Source organism: Prorops nasuta, unplaced genomic scaffold (genome assembly GCF_024137725.1).
Source record: "Prorops nasuta isolate Cenicafe-Biocafe unplaced genomic scaffold, Cenicafe_Pnas_1.2 PNAS00002, whole genome shotgun sequence".
Classification (NCBI taxonomy): Eukaryota; Metazoa; Arthropoda; class Insecta; order Hymenoptera; family Bethylidae; genus Prorops; species Prorops nasuta.
The window spans coordinates 8,580,695-8,600,595 of NW_027116799.1; the positions used below are offsets into that span (position 1 = coordinate 8,580,695).

The 19,901-nt window shown below is 34.9% G+C and overlaps 1 protein-coding gene across 1 annotated transcript; it reads left to right on the forward strand.

Annotated features, from left to right (window-relative positions):
- The first annotated feature begins 5,437 nt into the window (after positions 1-5,437).
- LOC136783811 (neuropeptides capa receptor-like) lies at positions 5,438-18,498 on the forward strand. Its single transcript, XM_066744101.1, has 6 exons — positions 5,438-5,792; positions 8,853-8,943; positions 9,646-9,845; positions 12,046-12,288; positions 13,903-14,245; positions 15,345-18,498. The coding sequence occupies exons 1-6, from the start codon at positions 5,516-5,518 to the stop codon at positions 15,553-15,555; spliced, it is 1,365 nt and encodes a 454-aa protein (XP_066600198.1). The 5' UTR covers positions 5,438-5,515; the 3' UTR covers positions 15,556-18,498.
- The last annotated feature ends 1,403 nt before the right edge of the window (positions 18,499-19,901 follow it).

Here is a 19,901-nt window from a genome sequence, read left to right on the forward strand (position 1 = left end):
ATGCACGATGTGTATCAATGTAATAAATAAAGTGACAAGTATGAATAAATGCTACGAGTTTACACGTCTCACCAACCACATAAGCTAGGATATATTCTGATATTGCTCTGCTCAACCATTCCTTATAACAATGTTATTCCCCTTAATCGCGAGGAAGAATTGACGATTAAAGTGAGAAATGACTTTCTCTCGTCACTCTGTTGTATTATCAAAGTAATACGAAAACCGCGAATACATACTCCTTCCTCAAGCAAACTCAATGTTCCTTACGAAGTAATTACGAAAAGCGACAATTTGAATGTAAAGGAGACTCTAATGTAATAGTACTAAAGGGAAATTCGTTATTTGACTAAATTACTGTAAATGTGAGAATCTGCTAACTTGTTAAATACTTTTAAAGTGAAATTTACATGCTTCAGAACTCACGTGTTTGCGTCTCGTAAATATATATATATATATATATATCATGTTACAAAATTATATAGCTATCATATAACATTGTAATTTTTCGATCCCAATTTTTTGTCCGAATCCTTCGTGTTGTTATAGAAAGAAGACTGCAAATGTTGACAGGCAGTAGGAGAATTTAACCGTAGCTGGCAACTTTAAAAGCATTTAAAAGCTTTTTGGTGATTTAATTTATGCCAGACTACTCCATTCTTGGTGCTATAACTATCAGAGCATTTGATACCTGCAGCTCACTCATAAATAGTCCCTTTCAGCATCCAATATTATTAATTAGTGGCAAAGCCAAAATGTAGCATAATTACTTGAAACAAATGACCCATGAAAAAGCTAATATCCACTGCTATTAAAAATAATGAGTGATTAGTATGATAAATATGAAACAATTGATTCTATATCCGTTCGTTCAATTTCGGCCAACGCTAAACAAAAATTCAAAATGTAACCTAAAATTGCATAATTTTAAAAATCATTTCTATAAATCGACTGTAATTTATTTCATCCAAATGACGGAGCATAAATAGCATGAAGATCATTTTTCGAAATTGGAACATTGTGAGTGTATACACTTTTCACTCTTCAGGATATAAATGTGTTTGTAAACCTTTTATCAATATTGAACTATTTCTCAGCACATGTATTATTTATCTCCTTCCTTTTTTACTTGAATTTGCCTAAGCATTAGAATTAAAAAAAAAGCTATATTGTGTAATATTTAAATTATTGTTGAAACTAATTACAGATATTCGTATATGTGTTGGTAATCGGTGTATTTTTATTAATCTTGGAGTCGTTTTTCCGTACAGAAGAAACTCCGGTAGCCCGTGGTGGCTTTAAGATTTACCCGTACCAAATTCATTTGCCGAAAGATGCTATCGAAATATCTTTCTATTTTCGTACCAAGAGAAACGCCAAAACTTTCGATCAAATCTTCTCCTCGGGTCCTCACAAAGTGGTGATACACTTTGTTATTAAGGAAAACAATAATTGAGGTACGAGTCAATCTTTACTCCTGTCACAAACTACTTTCACAATAAAATACATTCAATTTTATTTATATTAGAGTTATTTTCAAAACGAGATCGAGAGTCAGGAAAAATTCTATATAAGAACAACCTATATACATATATGTATTATTGAAAACGGAAGGCAGTGCGAGGTATTGACAATACACGATGAGCAGAAAATCTTTTTAGAAATGGCTGAAATGTGTAACGATTTTGTTATCCAGCAGAATTGAAAAGTTAGTGATATGGTACATCGTATAGGACTTTGCGAATGTATCGATAAAGTCGTGGATCAGCTACAAGGTAGAATTCATCGCTTCTGAGGATATCCCTTCCCGATCTGTACGCCTAACACGAAGATACCACGATAAGAATTTTTGCATCGAAACGTAGAATTTCAACACATTTCGAGTCTGCATTATTCGAGGTTCTCCTCAGGAATGGATCATAAATTACTCCACCTCTATACCACGATATAATTATTATCTGTATAAATATATTCCAAATACTTCGATACTATTCTAGGAATGCGCCAACTTCGAGCAACCCATCCCTTCGTTAAAAATCGACCCTGCAATTTACTCAAGGCAATATTGTACTTAATCAAAAATGTACCAAAACTTTTAAACCATAAACTTAAATGATCAATTGTTCGTCCTGCATTTTTTAATTACTCACTAGGATATTATTCATATGTATCGTTATTCTCATTAATATTCTACAACAATTTCCATTATTATAATGTAATTGATTATATTTCGTGAAAAAAGAGAAAAGACAAGCAGTAAAAGAAGTATATTTTATCCTGCTTTGTAACTTTACCTATTAAGCTTATAAAGAAACTGAGAGGTTTCTTTCCATTTTACATTTAACTAGAATTATGGTAATGAAGACTGTGCTGTTCAGTTTCACAATTTCACTTGCCATTATTGAAGCCCGATTTTTCATGCTGTTTCTATATGGAGTTATCCATAAGTCGCGGTGTAGCTACAAGAAAACTAGCCTCGTAAGTGTATTCTCCACTCCCTTACGCGATAATGTTACCGCTGACAGTTTTATACTTTTCACCTTAGTCCTGAGACAGCAAGGAAGATTTATTTTCGGTGTTGAGAGAAAGTGAGGTGGAAACGGCAGAAGATAAAAGGGTCTAGTCGCATGACGAAGGTAGTATCTGTGCGGATATTTTTTTTTCTGCAAGATATCTCTTTCGCGATAGCTCGACTTTTATTTCCAATCTTGCCTCTCGTACATTGGAAAATCGACCCTCATTTCGTTTATTTCCAAAGATAAGTCGCGTCCAGCGATTTAAATGTGAGATGCCACACTGATTCTTTTTTCTTCTTCTAATTTTCCTATTGTGGTAAAATAAAACTTTGTAGATTCTGCGAAAGTGCAAAAATATCGACGTCTCGTGCAGCAACTTCTTAAGTGATTTCGTGGATGATTGGTAATGGAAAGAAAATTGTTTTTCCTATTCGGTGCTCGCTGTCTCCTTAAGTGTGGAGCGCTATAGAATTTATGGTCCGGGGAACATGCATCTCACAATGATTTTCTTCTGAAATCGACTAGAATGCTTCAGAGGTGGTAAATTATCGATTTACGATCGATAGTGTCGATCGCTTAGCACAAAAGGAACGCTTCCTCGCGCGATAAAACTTGATTGAAAAAACAGGCAATCATTTAGTCGTTTTTAAGGGTTGAAAACTCATGTTTTTCTTTGCGAGTGCTTTGATATAATATCATTTTTTTTCTTAGAGCGCGATGTGAAAATAAATGCCAGCACTCGCTCACTGGGTTTGAGCAGACGTTTGTCCCATATATGTAGGAATGGCTCGTGAAAATTTATGGATAAAAATTAAGAGCACAAAGACTATAAAACTCATTTATAAAGAAAGATTAATGTACAACTTGGAAATCTTTTTTTAATATTTTCAATCATTTTGCTGCGCAGCTGCAACAAGTTAATTCATGACGAAACTTTAGTTAAACTTTTTTCTTCAGCCACCTGTGTCCGCAACAGTACTATTGAATTTTCCAACTGGAGGACAGAGCGATGCTTGAAAAATTTATTCGAAAGTGAAAATTATACCGTTGTGGAAAATTCAGGCTCTCTTTTAAAATACAATATTTTCCACAACCAGTGGCGTTTCTATCGGAAATTTATAGCTGAAAACTTTTGTAATTAGATTTAAATTTTATGTGAACAAAACATTTGAATTTTGCTTGATTGGTAATGCTATGAATTTCGTGAAAAAATTGGAATCTGCATGTCGAATTTGTCGATGATTTGCATAATTTAAATTACCTAGAGTAATGAGATTTCTGCATACATAAATAGCGCGATATTTCTGTTTCGAATAGTTTCGAATGTTAAATAAACTTCCGTTAGAATAGAGTGCGAAATAATTCGATATAATCATATACCTAATATGAATTTTAACAAATATTTCAAAGTTCTGTCGAGGCATCGCACAAACAAAATACCGCGACTTGTTTTACACCCGATAGAAAGAGCACGAGTGAATATTTGGCCACAATGAAGAAAGGATATAGGGCGAAAATAGGGGTGGCTAGCCAAGCGTTGCGAGGAACCACTCAATTTAGAAGCTATATTTTTCTCAAGTACAGAAATACACTTAAATCTCCGTAACGGATGCAGTTAAGACGAAATTACCCGGTAGAGCACAGATTTCCAAAACGTTCTTCGGAAATCCAAAGTCACGTGAGAACAATTTAAGGAATTTAGCTCTCGATATTCGAAAGAATTTTAGGTCGTTGAGCCGTCAGACTGAAAAAATTGCGAGGATGGAAATGAAGGGTTGGTCGCACAGCAAATGGGGCCAAACGATCCTATGGCCAGAGTAGAATTATCCAAAAACTCTCTGCTGACCCTTCGATGTAAGGGCCTAGCCACTTTATTTTTATTATCACCCCCTTAAAGGTACGGTAAAGCGAAGTGAAATTATTCTACTTGGACGTAACAGACCCATTATGCTAACTAAGCAGACGTTTTACGATATTAATTAACTGCCAACTATGTACATATATATATACTGCATCTATTTATCAATAAAAGTTGAGCAGTTTTGAATTAAAATGAAGTATAGAAAGAGATTAAAAAAGAAAAATAGGATAAAACAATAGATTTGATTGATGAAGAGAGCATGTGGGCTTGGTAGCGATATGACGAAGAGTTGGGGAGGGGGGGGGGGGTAGGAGTTAAAAGTTATGGGAGAAGACGGAAAAGTTGAGGCTGAAGTTAAGGACGAAGCTCGTGGAGTTGGATGCGTATAGGGGTGGTGCGCGTGGTGGCTCGTCGTGTCTCGTGGCTGAGAAGCGTAGCGAGACGAGTGGTGAGAGGCGGTCTGGTCGGTCTGGTGGCTCCGGTGCCTCTGGTGGTGCGGTGCGAACGGTGCGATTCCGATGGCTCCTCCTGAGTCCCGAATATGCCGCCGTCACTTGTCCACGGTCGGGCGAGTCGAGCACTTAGCCGACGTAATTCAGCTTTTTCCCTCGGCCTTTTAACTCTCACCCACGCACCTCCACCCTCACCACCCCCCCCCCCTCCTCCCCTCGTTTCCCTAAATAATCGTAGCAACTGTGAAAGCGCAACGCATTTCAGTGAATGAACCGCAGTCCCGCCTACAAAGTTTCAAATTCCACGTTATCCTTATCAATTAACGCTTCGGGTGAAACGACCCATTCGCTCGAATAGCTCAAAACTCGAGGTCCAATATTTTTCTCTCGATAAATCGGAAGGATTCGGTGACGTAAAACTTTGGTAATGGAATAATCTAATGTGATAATTGAGAGAGGAACATTGTGCGCGGTGATGGAAAACGTGTACGAGGAAGTTGATTGGTCTGTTATCGTATGCATGGATTGATAATATAAAAATGAACACGTGGAGAGATACTGCAAGCTAGTGTTGAGTAATTCATTAGTAATTGACCACCATTGTTATGACTAACTATCGGTTGAGAAACAACAACAAGTGTCAGTTGCTCTTGGTTATTATAACAGTGTCGTGTACTTCAAGTATTATGGATATCTCGGACACCACTCCGATAATTATAGAGAACATTTCGGAGTACATGAACATGAGCGAGGCTGAGTTTCTCCGATTGATCATGGGACCTAAGCACTTGCCATTGAAATTGGTGTTGCCAGTGACTTTTGCATATATAGCTATATTTGTCACTGGTGTCTTTGGGAACGTTGTTACGTGTGTGGTCATCAGAAGAAATCCAATCATGCAAACTGCCACTAATTACTATCTTTTCAACTTAGCTGTGTCTGACCTCTTATTGCTAGTACTTGGTGAGTGGATATACCTAAATATCAATGTGTGTTTAATTAAACGATGATAAACACGTTTCTCGGCAAATTCCCCGTAGGTTCTCTATTTTGATTTTACCAGCGGCGTGTCCAATTACACCCTGATGAAGTATTTGGCGAAAAATCTTATGGTAGCACGACGCGTCTGACTTATCGTACAGAATTTCACTCGCTTTGGTGGATTTAATCAGCTAATGTCAGCTCCATTTTTAATCAGTCGAGACTAGCTTGCTAAAAAGAGCCAGGAGATATAAAGGATATTGCAGGAGTGAAAATTAATAAAGTACAAACAAACATAAGGATTCAATGGATAGTTGGGTTAATCTGATTCAGAATAAATTTCTCGAAATGTGTACTGGCTCGTAACTGTCATACGCGATAAAACGGACGAGTGGAATAACAAGATTGTGCAGATAGAAATTGGAAATTTACGATAATTAATTACGAGAATTGATGGGAAGTAATTGCCACTATATTCGATGCCACTTCAGTTTGGACAAGGAAAATACATTCCTTCTTTCAAAGAAGTAAATTGAATGATAAGTTTCAGACTGCTATAGATAATGCATAAGTTATTTCTTCTTTTGCTCCATCAGCCATTTCCTCAACAAAGTTAGCAAAATATTAGCAGAAAAGCATAAAGTAGAAGGAAGAAGGACAGAAAAATAAGGAGTGGCAGGCACTTAAAGGCAAATTTGTCAGCTTGTATTTTTCACTACGCGAAATTGGTATTGTCTTACCATCTACGTTATATACATCACAGTTTCTTTAAAACAGTTATATAGTTTTCCTCCTCATCACACGATTTTCTAGAGATTTCCTGTTAGGATGCTCGATGGCAAAGCATCTAGCAGAGTAAAAACAAATCAAACGACAGCTTTTGTGATAAAAAGCAAAGCACGTCTATCAAGATCTAAAAAAAAGTTTAACTCTGTACGCACGTGCTGAAGTCGAATTTTCTTGCCTTCCAGGCAAAAGGTCTTCTTCTTACCTTGCTTTCTATTTGAAGATGACATTTTATTTTCCGAGTTTCTCGAGATCACTCGTACTCCATACGTGACAGTACCTATTATCACAATTAACTGATAAATCCTTTTCAATCTACGGAAGAGACTCGAACTTTAGTAATACATCAAAATCATTCTGCACGTGTTTATTGATGATTAAAAATTCTTCTCAACTGCTCATCTCTCTTTACTTAGTTACATCAAAATGTAAATACCTATAGTAAACACTGAAGGTATTCACATGTTTATGACGTTGAGCACCAAGCATTTCATCCGTTTGAGGTCAATCAACAATAATAGCGGATTAGTTATTAATGCGTGTACTGTGCTATGCAGTATTATGTCACTAGCTTACCAGTAATAATAATAACTTCGATGTTAATAGCTTTATTTATTTATTTTTAATTCTATACTTATCCTTTGCAAAACTTATGTGGCCTAACACTATACTCTTCTCTCTTATATGAAATATTCTAATGAGGCTACTTCAAACGAATTTCAATCTCAAACGTTCATCACAGAATGTCTATCAGCTTTTTTTCAATTTATCATTTATTTATTCACCTTCAAACGGCTCCCATCGATTATACGTTCAAATAAAACTTATAGATATAATCACTCGAGCAAAGCTCTCTCATTTCCTTTTTTAATAACTTCCTGTCGTATTTCACACAAAAAATTATTTATAAACACCAGGATTTTATTGTAAACGCACTGTGTTAATAAAGTAGTAATTAAAAACTTTGAATATGCAATTTTGAAAATATTCCATTTTAACAAATGATAAAAATGTTTATCATTTAGGATCGAATTATTCAAATGGAATATTTTTTTAAACCAATAACGTAACAAAGTTAAAATCCACATGATATGTTCGTAAAAAATGTATTAAACAGTTAAATCAGTTTAAAAATTTCAATTATTTGAGAATTATTTTAAAGCTTGCATGGACGTGAAAGCTCATATTTTCCTGTCGAGGCTAATTTCAGCAATTTTATCGCTTAAGAGTGGAGAATCTTCCTCGACTTGTGTTATATATAATTTGTTGTAAACTGAAGTTTTGATTTATGATTCTATTAAATATTTCAGCTTATTGAATTGGAAGTGAAATTAGGTTCGTGCCATGGTAATAAGCTTCAGTGATTATCAGTACGTTATTATCAACTCATTCGTGATACAAAGAGAAACTCTATTATTTGCTTTCAAAACGAATTTTAATTCGCTTTAAAGTTTGAATGTACTAGCACATTTTTTATTTTTCTTAGTGTTGAAATGATTGTAATATATATGGAAGTTGTACTATAAAAAAATATTATTATGCATCCAAATTTTCCCTCTGGTCAGTCGTACAAATAGAAATTCGAACAAAGAAGGGAAAGTTGGATTTACATTTGTATTTTAACCAGCTTCATTTTGATATTACGTTATTCATAATCCACTGAATAGTATCAATACCAGAGGCTATATCTTTCAATAATTAATTATACTATTTTAATACACTTATTGAAATTATTTGGCTCAAATAACCCTATGTTTCGAGCTTTAATAAAGGTTTGCTGCTCATTTAAAGACATATATATATATATATATTTAGAATTGAGAGTAATATTTGGTTGAGTTATTATTGGAAAAGCATTCCACCGTTTTTTCTCCCTTTATGCAAATAATACGCTTAAGCTCTTAATAGCCGAAATCCAAAAAGATACTGCTACTTTTTTAATTCAGCGCTTTAAGCTTTCACGAATTTAAGCTATTACGGTAAGACCAAAAAACATGCCTGCTGTAAGTGAAAGATAATAGAAACTGTGTTTAATAGAAATAACAGAACGTTATCTTCTCTCAATCCTAAATTAACACATCAAAATCATAATTTATATGGGTTACTCGATTCTCAACAAACGTTTATTTTTTTATAAGGATGCTAAAATTTTAGTTTCTAAAAGATATATATTTGTTTAAAAAATTATAAAATAAGATTTTATTTTCTATTGGAAGGATTGATTTTAAAGCATATATTGCTGTATTTGTTTCGCAGGATTGCCAAACGAATTGAGTGTTTTCTGGCAGCAATATCCCTGGAGATTTGGAACAGCGATGTGCAAGATTCGAGCTTACGTGTCAGAAACGTAAGTTATAAGTAGCAGGGATGAAAAAACGGTTTTATATGCAAATATGACAAAAGTATTCAAATACAAGCACAAGTTGGCTGGTTACACAACTCTACACGCTCGTGATTAGCTTAGAGATTAAAATAGAGAACTCTTGACTTGTTTTGCAATACCAATTTGTGTACAAAACAGTACAGGAATACCACATTAATTATTTGACAACTTGTTTATTAGTTTTACATAAATAATCATTTTTATCCTAAACCCTTCAATGTTTTTTGCTTTCAAAATGAAATATTAACAAGATATATAATCGCTCGATAATTATAATTCCTAAATCAGCAATTGCTTAAAAAATTTATTTATACAAGAAAAAAAATAAATTAGATGTATACGAATCAATATTTACTTTAAACAGTATACCTGTGAAATATTTTTATCTAGTTTTAATGAAATTTATATAATTAAATAAATTAAGTTCGATTAAATTCAACTACTTTTTTTTAATTGAATAAGTATAATTCATTAATATCAAGCACTTGTGTAATTGGTAACTTTTCCAATCAACAAACTCGGTACATTCTTTCACCAAGTAGTAAAAGTAAACGAAGCGTGACAAACATTTACTTGAATCACAAATGCTTTGTTTCTCATTGTAACGGCAATAATTTAACGCTATGATCCAGCTATAAGAGTTGCAGGTTAACGCATCTTTTCAAGGTCTTCTTACGTCTCAGTATTAACGATAGTGGCGTTCTCCCTGGAGAGGTATCTGGCGATATGTCATCCACTCCATCTTTACGCTATGAGTGGTTTAAAGAGACCCATTCGCTTCATCCTGGGTGCCTGGGTAGTCGCTCTTCTCTGCGCAGTACCATTCGCGGTTTACACCAAAGTCAATTACGTAGAATATCCACCAAGTAAGTACACAGCATTCCAATACCGCTGAGTATTTAAACCAATTAAAGATTTTTCGATCAAAATTACTTCCGAAGCTTTCGTATGGGATGAAAATATAAAAATGTCAAGATTAGTCGTGTGTGCAAAATGTGATACTTCAGCTACGACTCGTAACATTAATTAAATTAAACTTTATTCAACGTTTCGAAAAGAATATATAGTTATACTTCTATATCACAGGAATTACTTTAAAAAATTCGTAAAGTTCACATCCGATACGTTATTTCCAAACACAACGTAATTAAAGCTTCGGGAAATTCATCGAAAACCATGCAACAAATTCTGTCATCTCAGCACTATTTTCTTAATAACTGTTTAAGTTGTGAAAAAAAGAGATATCATACATAATTCACGTAAAAAGAAAAGTCTAAAACTGAATGTTACTCTATAAAGTTTAAAAATTTATACGGTGAAACTAAATGGGTGGCTATACGTATAATTAAATCCCTTTATTCTACCAATGCCATTTCTCTCTGTAACAATGAGATTAGTATAGGTCATTGCTTGATACTCCAACTATCTTCACGCTAATCTCCTCCCAAAAGCTATTCATCTCTTGATCCAAAATAATTAATCTTTCCAACAAAGTGCTAGTTAGGCGAATCCACTTCCATTGCTAAATCAATGCACGACAGATCGTGGTTTAAGGTGGATTTCAACTTACCGCAAACTTAACTCTCTAACGATATAGTGCTGCTTTCGTGATAGTTATCCATGCAGTTTCTAAACGTTGTTAAATCGAGCCACACTCCAGTGCTTTCCTTTAAACTTACAGTATTTTCGTGCATTCGATGCTTCGTATCAATTGGCCATTCGTCACGCGCTGCTTACACGCTAACAAATCTGCCAATTGATTTTTCATCCTACCCCAACATAACGTGTGTATGTGTGTGTGTCTCTCTCTCTCTCTCTCTATATATATATATATATATATACTTATATTATCAATGCAATTTTCAAAAGCATATATTTTACTCGCGACACAAAAAAAAGGATAAAGTAAATAACTTTAATTATCATAAGAGTATTTAAAGGCATTTAAATAGCAACAAGCTAAGTATTGACTGAGATGTCTTATTTAACGAGCAATTTTCACATTGCAGTTTAGACTGCTCGCTGCAGGTTTAGACATTACGTTATTAAGTTTCTAGAAACTTGAACCAAGTTGTAGGTGGTAGTTACATAGGTTATAGGATAGGTTATTTTGAATACTCGAAAGATGTTATTATGTTTCATTCCCTCCTGGAGAAGATAATTATACAGTCTAACACATACATATATATATATATATATATATATATATATATATAGACAAAATCTTACGTATGATAGGAAAATGATTTTTAGTATATTATCGCGTCTTATCAAAAGAACCATGTAGCGTGTCGACTAATGGTAGATTGGAGAAAGAAAAGCGTGATGGATACATTGTCCATTACTCTACTTGTCACAAAGATAGGCTTGTACTACTTATTTTCTCTAGGTCATCAAGTAGATACTTCCAAGGCAGGGACGACATTTAACAGAGTGAGGATTTTAGTAGTAAATGACAGATATTACGAAACGGCCTATCCCCTTTCTTCGAATCCTTCGCAGTCTCGCAGATAGAAACTTGGGCATTGGCTACAAAGCAAAGTTAACGCGAGAGATAAGAAAAAAAATAACGTAAATTCTCAGGATAATATCGATAATAACAAAGTCTCCTTTTTCTTTTCTTTCCTGTAACGAAGAACGATGCGAAATTTCGCGAGCTTTTGTGTACCCATTAGTTAGACGACTGGCGCATTCCAGTAAAGGGAATGAGCCTTTTAAGAGTAGGGTAAGCCTGGTGTGGAATTCCATAGGAGACCATCGGTTGCTACAGCTTTAACAAATGATGATTCTCCGCGTGCATACCAAATTTTCTCCATCGCCCTATACATCGTCTGTAATTCCACTAGATATGTAAGCTTCGCTATAGCGTTAAACTCAGGGTCTATTAACATTCTGCGAATCAAACTGCAAAGAATAATATATATAGACTCGTTAAATCAATATAGACAAATTGCTGGCCAGCTTAAATTTTCGCTGAAAAGTCTCCAACTCGATTTTCTCTAGTCTTTTAATCATTTCTTTCTCAGAGCGTCGAATACCACTGGAGAAAATATTTCTTTCTTGCAGGATCTGGCAGAGAATCCAAGGATTCAGCTTTATGCGCAATGCTGTTAAACAATATACCAAAGTTTCCTCTTTACGAACTAAGTTGCCTGATTTTTTTCCTCATACCCATGCTCCTCATAGCAGTGCTCTATGTGAGGATGGGATTCAGAATACAAAGTACTACACTGGGACGAAGCATAGAAGGTTCTGTTCACGGAGAAACGAGACAGGCACAATCACGAAAGGCCATTATACGAATGCTGAGTAAGTATCGAACGTTTTCAAACCCTCATATCCGTTCCTCTTCCTCAGCTTCATTTTTCATCCCTCCCTTTACCAAATTGCAGCCCTTTTGCATTTTTTTTTTGTTATCATTATCGAAACTTGTCATATCAGTTTCTTATTTTTTGTTTTGTTCTATAACGAAACAATGGAGTCTTTGGAGAATTAACAGAAATTCTTTCGGTTGGTCAATCAACCCCGATGCTAATGCTCTTTTATTATGTCGATTCGTCTAGGAAGATGAGGAACATTTAACTTTGAGTTAATTGGCTCTTTCTGAATACGATACACATATAACATACCTCTAACGTATAGCTATATGTATCTCGTGGTTATTACTGTACTAATTTGAAGCTGATTGGATTTTGACGTCCGTACTCGTAAGTAACTTCTCTAATGAACATTCGTCGACACTTGTACGACTAGTCTCCGATGTTAGAAAAAGTTTCATGGCAAATAAAGAAATTTCCTGTGTATTTTTCTATTTTAAATAAATTGTTCTGAAATAAAGTGAGTTTGAGGAAAAGATTTGTAGAGAATAATGGTTATGTAAAATAAGGCTAACGAGATTTTAGCTTAATTTATTTTGACGCAAGATTTTTAAATAAGATATATATATATATATATATATATATATATACATACCGAGTTTATTAAAATAGGTTACTCCAAAGAAGCTATTAATTCTTCGGAGCAAATAGAATGTTACGTCGCGTATCGTACTTGAAGTAGGTACCTGCGGACTTTCCATTATTCATTCCATATTCGGCTGCTACGTAGATCGTTTTTCATTCCCTCGCTGTACTAGTATCTTATTCGTAATAAACAGAAAATAAATTCCAATAAACCTGTATTTATGCAGAAAATTTAACAGTTTTCTATCTGTAAAGTTCTATCGAGTTTCAATTCCTATTCTTCTCTCATCTATTATTCTTTTACCTCAACGCAAAGATTAAAATAAAACTGCGTACCATATATTTTACTGAAAAAAAGAATTTCACCGAACTCTGATATTAACTGGACTAATTTTTGAAATGTCAAAGATTTAACAAAAAAACAAACAAAAAACATTTACCAGTAAATATTGAGTGGAACTGACATGACAGCACATCTCGCCGAGTTTAGGGAATACAAAGTCAAAACTAAAGGGAATAGCACGAATAACATAGAGTGAAAGCTAATATTCCTATCTCTCTGGCCAACGAAACGGAATATAATACTATTTTATAATTTATTTACACAAGTGTTCTTCTGTAACCTAATCTTACATTTTATTATCCATTACGACATATATTATTTTATTTCATAAATGTATCATTTGAATTAAGATTCTGACACGTGATCAAAGCAAACGAACAAAAGAGATTTGACAAACGTGGGCCAAAAAATCAAAGCATTGTACGTCGTGTGAAAGAGCGTAGCGTGAAAAATGGAGAGGCTGTGCATGGATGGGGTGGAAAGGGGGTGAACCGATCAGTGGGATAGAATTTCCTGAAGTGAAGAGCATCATGGTTGATGGTTGAGGAGAGGGTGGTGGGGTGTAATGGGAGGAGGTTTGCAGAATATACAACGACGCTATTTGTTTCTGTTTGTCAGGTGCTGTGGTCGTAATGTTTTTTATATGCTGGGCTCCTTTTCACGCACAACGTCTGCTCTACGTGTATCAAGTATCAGCGTTTGGCGACATCAACGAGTGGCTTTATCCTCTGGGTGGTTGTTTGTATTACTTCAGCACCACGGTAAACCCCATCCTGTATAATGTGATGAGCGTAAAGTATAGGAGCGCGTTTAAGGAAACCCTCTGTTGCTCGCCGACCAGTCCATCGATAACCAGGGACGATCTCAGCAGCGTCAGAGAGACCATAATTTGTGGTTGTGGCTCCAGAAGGGGTTCTCAGCTCATTCGTACAAAGAGCTTGCACTATCAACGAGGCGTTAAGTGAGTGTTTGTATTTATGCTAAATTTATGCCTTTTCAACCCCCCCCCCATCTCCCTCCCCTACTGTTCCTTATCCCTCTAACACTGTACTGCACATTCTCACTTTTTTTTACAAAATTTTCCAAATCCTTTTCTCTACCCACCCTTATACCTGTATCCAATTTCTACCATCCTCCCACACCCCATTAAATCTCTGACTACCGTAGTAGAATCCCACGCTCGTCCCATAAATTTCCAGAAAAATTCATTTTCCAACCGATACAAATCAAACACGGTCCTTTCGCGGTAAGATCGTGATGCTAATGCATTTTTGGTGGGCGAAAATAATTTAATCCGAAACGAGAGCTATATACGTAAGTCAATGGGTTTTAATTCCCAGGCACAAGCACAATGATCGATCAGGCTTAATCTTGCTCGTACGCGTATATATATATATATATATGCTTGACATCTCAAACATTTGTCATTTTGACGTGTGCGGCGGCCAGTTCTTGTCGTGCGTGAATGTACTGTAGAAAGTTAACAAGAAAATATGATAATTTTTTGGTGGGGTTGGACGAAATGATTATTTTTTTGCAATGGCTTACATCCTCGTAGACCGTAATTCTTCTCGTATATTTAAGAAAAACACAATTATAGCTCCTTGGATCCTTATCGCTCGCGAGTCGCAGCTGGGGGTGACGTTGCAATTTTATCGTACAAATCCTACATACATACGTCACGCGAAAGGGGACATGATTGAACGACCCGAAACATGTTGATTGCATCAGTCGCATTCCTCGCATTTCCTTCTTTCAATTTCCCTACTTATGCTAATAATGCGCGCAATTTATCATCAAACCGTAATTCATTGACCAGAAAACTTTGAAAACAAATACTTGTATACCGCATTTAGGATTCGCGTGCAAATAAATTATGTAAATTGGAAAAATCGGAATAAGATGAAAAAATAATTGTAGCGAGTGTTTTTTAATTACTGTTACTTCTGCGTGGGAAAAGAGGGAGCACGAATAAAATTAACATAATATTAACGTCCAGGACATGTTGTCTGGCCAATTGGAGAATTTCGAGCGAGAGATTTTTTCTTGTATTTTTTCAGATGCGGATCGAACGAGGCGAGTGATTCTCTGAAAGCGTTGGCGCCCCACGAGCACGGCTACGAGTCGGATGTATCGAACATCGGCAATTCGTACAATGATATTGACGTGGCCGGAATGCAAATGAAGAAAAGCTCGATTTTATTGGTGCATCCGGGAAATGGACGATCGTATTTTCGCGCCGGTGGTCAGGAGCCGGAAACGTGTATCTGATCCGCGACTTACGTAGTTAGGAGAAAGGACCGTTCTACTCACCTGCGTAACTTCAATCATTTTTGTCGCTGTAATTACAATAACCGAAACCTCCGGGAGAATCCCTCCGACTTCATCAGCGTCTCGGTGCCAGCCTCGGAAAACTTTCGCTCAACTTCAAAAACTAATTTCGCCGAGAGTGTCGTTTGACTCGGTAACGTCGTTTAAGTCTGTAAGAATATTCGTGTGTGTATATATATATATTTATTGTTGTTTTTTTGATTGATTCTTGAATACAGCGAAACAGCAGAATCAGCATCGATTCAAATTCAGAATCGAGTTCCTTAAAATTAGGTGGGGTTTGAAACGTGATGAGAAAGTTTCGATATGGAGCGAGCATGTTCAGCTTTTCCAATTGTCAGACTATATATGATATAACGAAGTTTATCAACGTGACGATCGAGCGGTAAGGTTCGTCGCAGCGTCGGTATACGGGCTGACCAATTTCTCCTGTTTCCACTTGAAACAATTTGCTGAAACATCGATCTCTTCTGTAATAGCTCAGCGTTGTAATTCTCTGCGGTTTCCATCAATCCATAGTCAAAGATCACTTGTGTGAAATAACAAGTTCCCGTCGATCGCTCCCCATTTATTCCGCACGTTCACCTTTTGCTCCGTTTCAAGTGCACTATCCAGGTTAGTCTACTTATGGCTTAAGTTATTTCCACAATTTGTCACGCAGCACAGCTTGCTAGTAATTTTACACTTTCCGACGAAAGGCTGCCGAAATTATAAGTGGAAATTGCTACTCGAGTGCGAAAGCTAGTTTACTCAAGAGTTTTATCAATAGTTAACCCCTTCATTTTTGTATTCGAGAAACACTTGGAGTTGATATTATATTTGCAGTATTTCAAATGTAACATACTGTTAGGATTAATGTGAACGGGAGTACAAGCATTATTTTCTATAAAATCGCTTAATGTTTCAATTTTTAAAAAGTTATGTATACGGAAAGTTCATTCATTATTTGAACGTTCTTTTCTATACAATCCTATATTGCACGGAGGATAGAGAAGAACAACGCTGGGAAGAGTCTTTTGTTCTTTTCAGCCATTTCATTCGATCATAAATTTAGGACAGAATTTAAATTCCCCGGAATAAACCGCGTGTGCATGATACGTGATCAAAAAGCATTAATCCCGATTTCACGGTTTTCGGCTAATTTTACTTTATGGTATAAGCGAATCAATCATGAATAGCTCTGATTGCTATACAAAACAACTTTTAGAACTCTTCACAATTTTAGCTAAATCAACATTTGATTTCGCGTGCAAAAAATGAAGCCATGATTGAGTAACATTTAATTTTTTAGGCTGGTTTTTGTCAGAAGAAAAAAACAATAGGACTCTGCTGTCACTTGACGATAGCTGAATAAAATCGAAAAGTAGTTTTGTGTTGTCGTGTGGCCTTTGTGCTATCTAACCCGAGTTAATTGGTCAGAATTACAAAATAGACAATACAATTATTAATATTTGATAATAATTTTGATTTTAAAATTTGAAAATCATTGGAGCTTTAATCGTCGTTTTAAATCTAACTGGGTAAAGTATGGAGAAGCTCAAAGAGAGAGTTGGATGTTTGGCTCGTCTTTTCATCGCATTTTTTATTGCTTTTCCCGTTACAAGGAAAAGTATATGAAACGAGAGTCTCTACACGTGCAAGAAGATTGTTTGGACATTCGCCGAGTGCACTTGTCGATATCGGCAACGTGTCACGTGAATGCAAGTACTCCCAAGTGGCCATTATAATACTGACTTGCAGGAAATTACTCGAGTTCTGAACACTTCTGGTGCACTGTTATTATCTGGACAGGCTAATTTCAAACTTGGAAGACCTTAAAATTAATCTATGCAGCTTTTAGGTCGAATTTAATGCCGTTGATTCTACATTAGACATCGCAACAATCGATAATAAAATGAAACTTGAACGTTTAACGATACTACTATTGATTTTGCAGAAAAATATCAATTTTTCAATTATTTTTTGATTATATCTTTTTTGGCATATCATATGATCTCCTTTTTTATCTTTACATGAAATCGACGTTACAAGGCAAAACGAGAAATTATGTATATTTATGGACACACGTGTAGTTGGGATGGCGTCAGATAACTTTTAATATCGGGAATGCAATATATGTTTTTCCCGTGATTCACGTGTAATCGAGAATCATTTTGAAAGCTGTTTGTGAAATCTACTCGATATTGGGTTTTAGCTATTCTCCTAGAATACTCAAAATGATAATAAAATTTGAGATCAAATCTTTCTTAAATTTATGACTCTCCGAAAGAATATTTTTAAATTGCTCTTGTAGCAATTATTCATAAATCAGTAAAAGTTTTTTCTTTTGGAATATAAATAAATTAATGGATTTTTCGATTATTGTTTTGATTCGAAGGAATTAAAAACTTTTGGTCATTAAATGGAAATTGAAAGGGCAGAAAGTTAGAGCGTATTTAATTTGGCGAAACTTTTCAATTAATGTAACTTGTATTTAACACTAATTTATCACAACCAATTAAAGCTATCCCACAAAATGTTTCCAGTGGCATGATACTCCTGTAATGATCTCAATTTTCTTAATTACCTTTTACTCTCTGCTGGGGGATCACGTAAAGGTAAAATGATTTAAAATTAATGAATGTTGTGGCTTTCATATTGCGAGTAATAGATGAATCGATATTACTTGATTAAAAAAATTTCCAGGAGCAATTTCCACCAACTCTTCGATATAAAAATGGAAAATTTTTTTAATTAAAAATATTAGTCCTTAGATGAAATAAATTTTCCAAAACTTCTTAGCTAGTTCCTTGCTTTTTAATTTTAGAGACATCAAATATTTTTTTATTCAATCGCTATCCAAGATGATCTTTAACGTTAGATTAACAAATTTCTTGTTTCCAAACGAAAAATATAATTAGGAGTGAAATTGTGTATCTGATTTATCATTTCTCTCGTGAAAAACTGTACTAAAGTGTAAACTGCAAATTAATTATGTAAAATATACATATATTGGTAAATTAAATGTTGCTTTTTTACAAACACTGCAAAATTGTATTCATTTTAACTGATGCCTCTTTACTTTTCCCAATTCTAACAGAAAAGAAATTATTTAGAGAAAGTCTAGGCTATTTAATTAGAGAGAAACCAAGTGCTGCTGCAAATATCTTTTTTAAATTCTACAGTGTGCTGAAACAATAATTATAACGCAACACGTGGTCAGAATCACGTGGTAACCCACATGCCATGGCTGTAACACTACCTTACCAGCTAGTGTGCAATGTAACTTGTGTTAGTTTACTAAAAACGACGTGCTCAAAGTGAAATTCGATGGTTTGCTGGTTACTGATTTAAATTTTTGCATATATCGCACGTATGTAGTGCATTTTTAATCATATCTCATTTCACGCAAATCCAACGACCTTATTGCAAATATTGCGTTATTTAAATATTGATTTTCTATTTATATATTTTGTATGCTATTCACATTGAAAGTGCATGGGATTATAAAAAGTAAATGGAATGTTTTGTTCAAACAACAAAAATTTATATTGCATCTAAGATAAAGTTGGAGATCTTGTTAATGTTATACATTACTATGAAAAAATGAAAGCTCTTAATTTAAAGTGATTCGGTAAATAGGTCGAGTAGATACACAGTGTTCATCATCAATCACTAAGAGTGAAAAGAATTGCTTGACCTCTTCCCTTGCCAAATATCCAACTTTTTCCCCCTTATTTTCGAGTTGCAAATCCCCAGTGTGCTTTAAGTAAGAAAAAAACTGAAACGCATTGTAAAGAGTTTTCTTGTTATGTATTTTGTTCTTCTCTTGTTTTTATTGCCAGCAAAGAAACGTGTTTGTGTGTGTATGATTTAAAAGCTGAAAATTTTAAATCAGCCAAGGATCAAAAGTAAACGTACTAAAATAATTAGTTATACATTTTACTACGTTAATATATAAAGAAAGTCGATATCGTGGTAATATCATTAAATTAAAAGATTTACTCTATTTTCTCTTGCATACAAAACAGACTCTGTGTTTGATCGTAAAAGATGTACATCACCTTTGATTTAAATATTCCATTAGAATTTTAGAGAGAGAGAGGTTGGATTTATTACTTTTTTTATTACTATGTGTAAGCGTCATTCAAAGGAATAACAAACTTTGGAGGTCTTTATTTCACTCTTCCTAGTACACAAAGCACAATCCTTCCGCGTGCATCCTCTCGCATCTTTCGTGCCATAACAAAATGAAAATAATTGGTAATACAGCTAGCATATTGTCAATCCCAGCTTAGACTATTAAT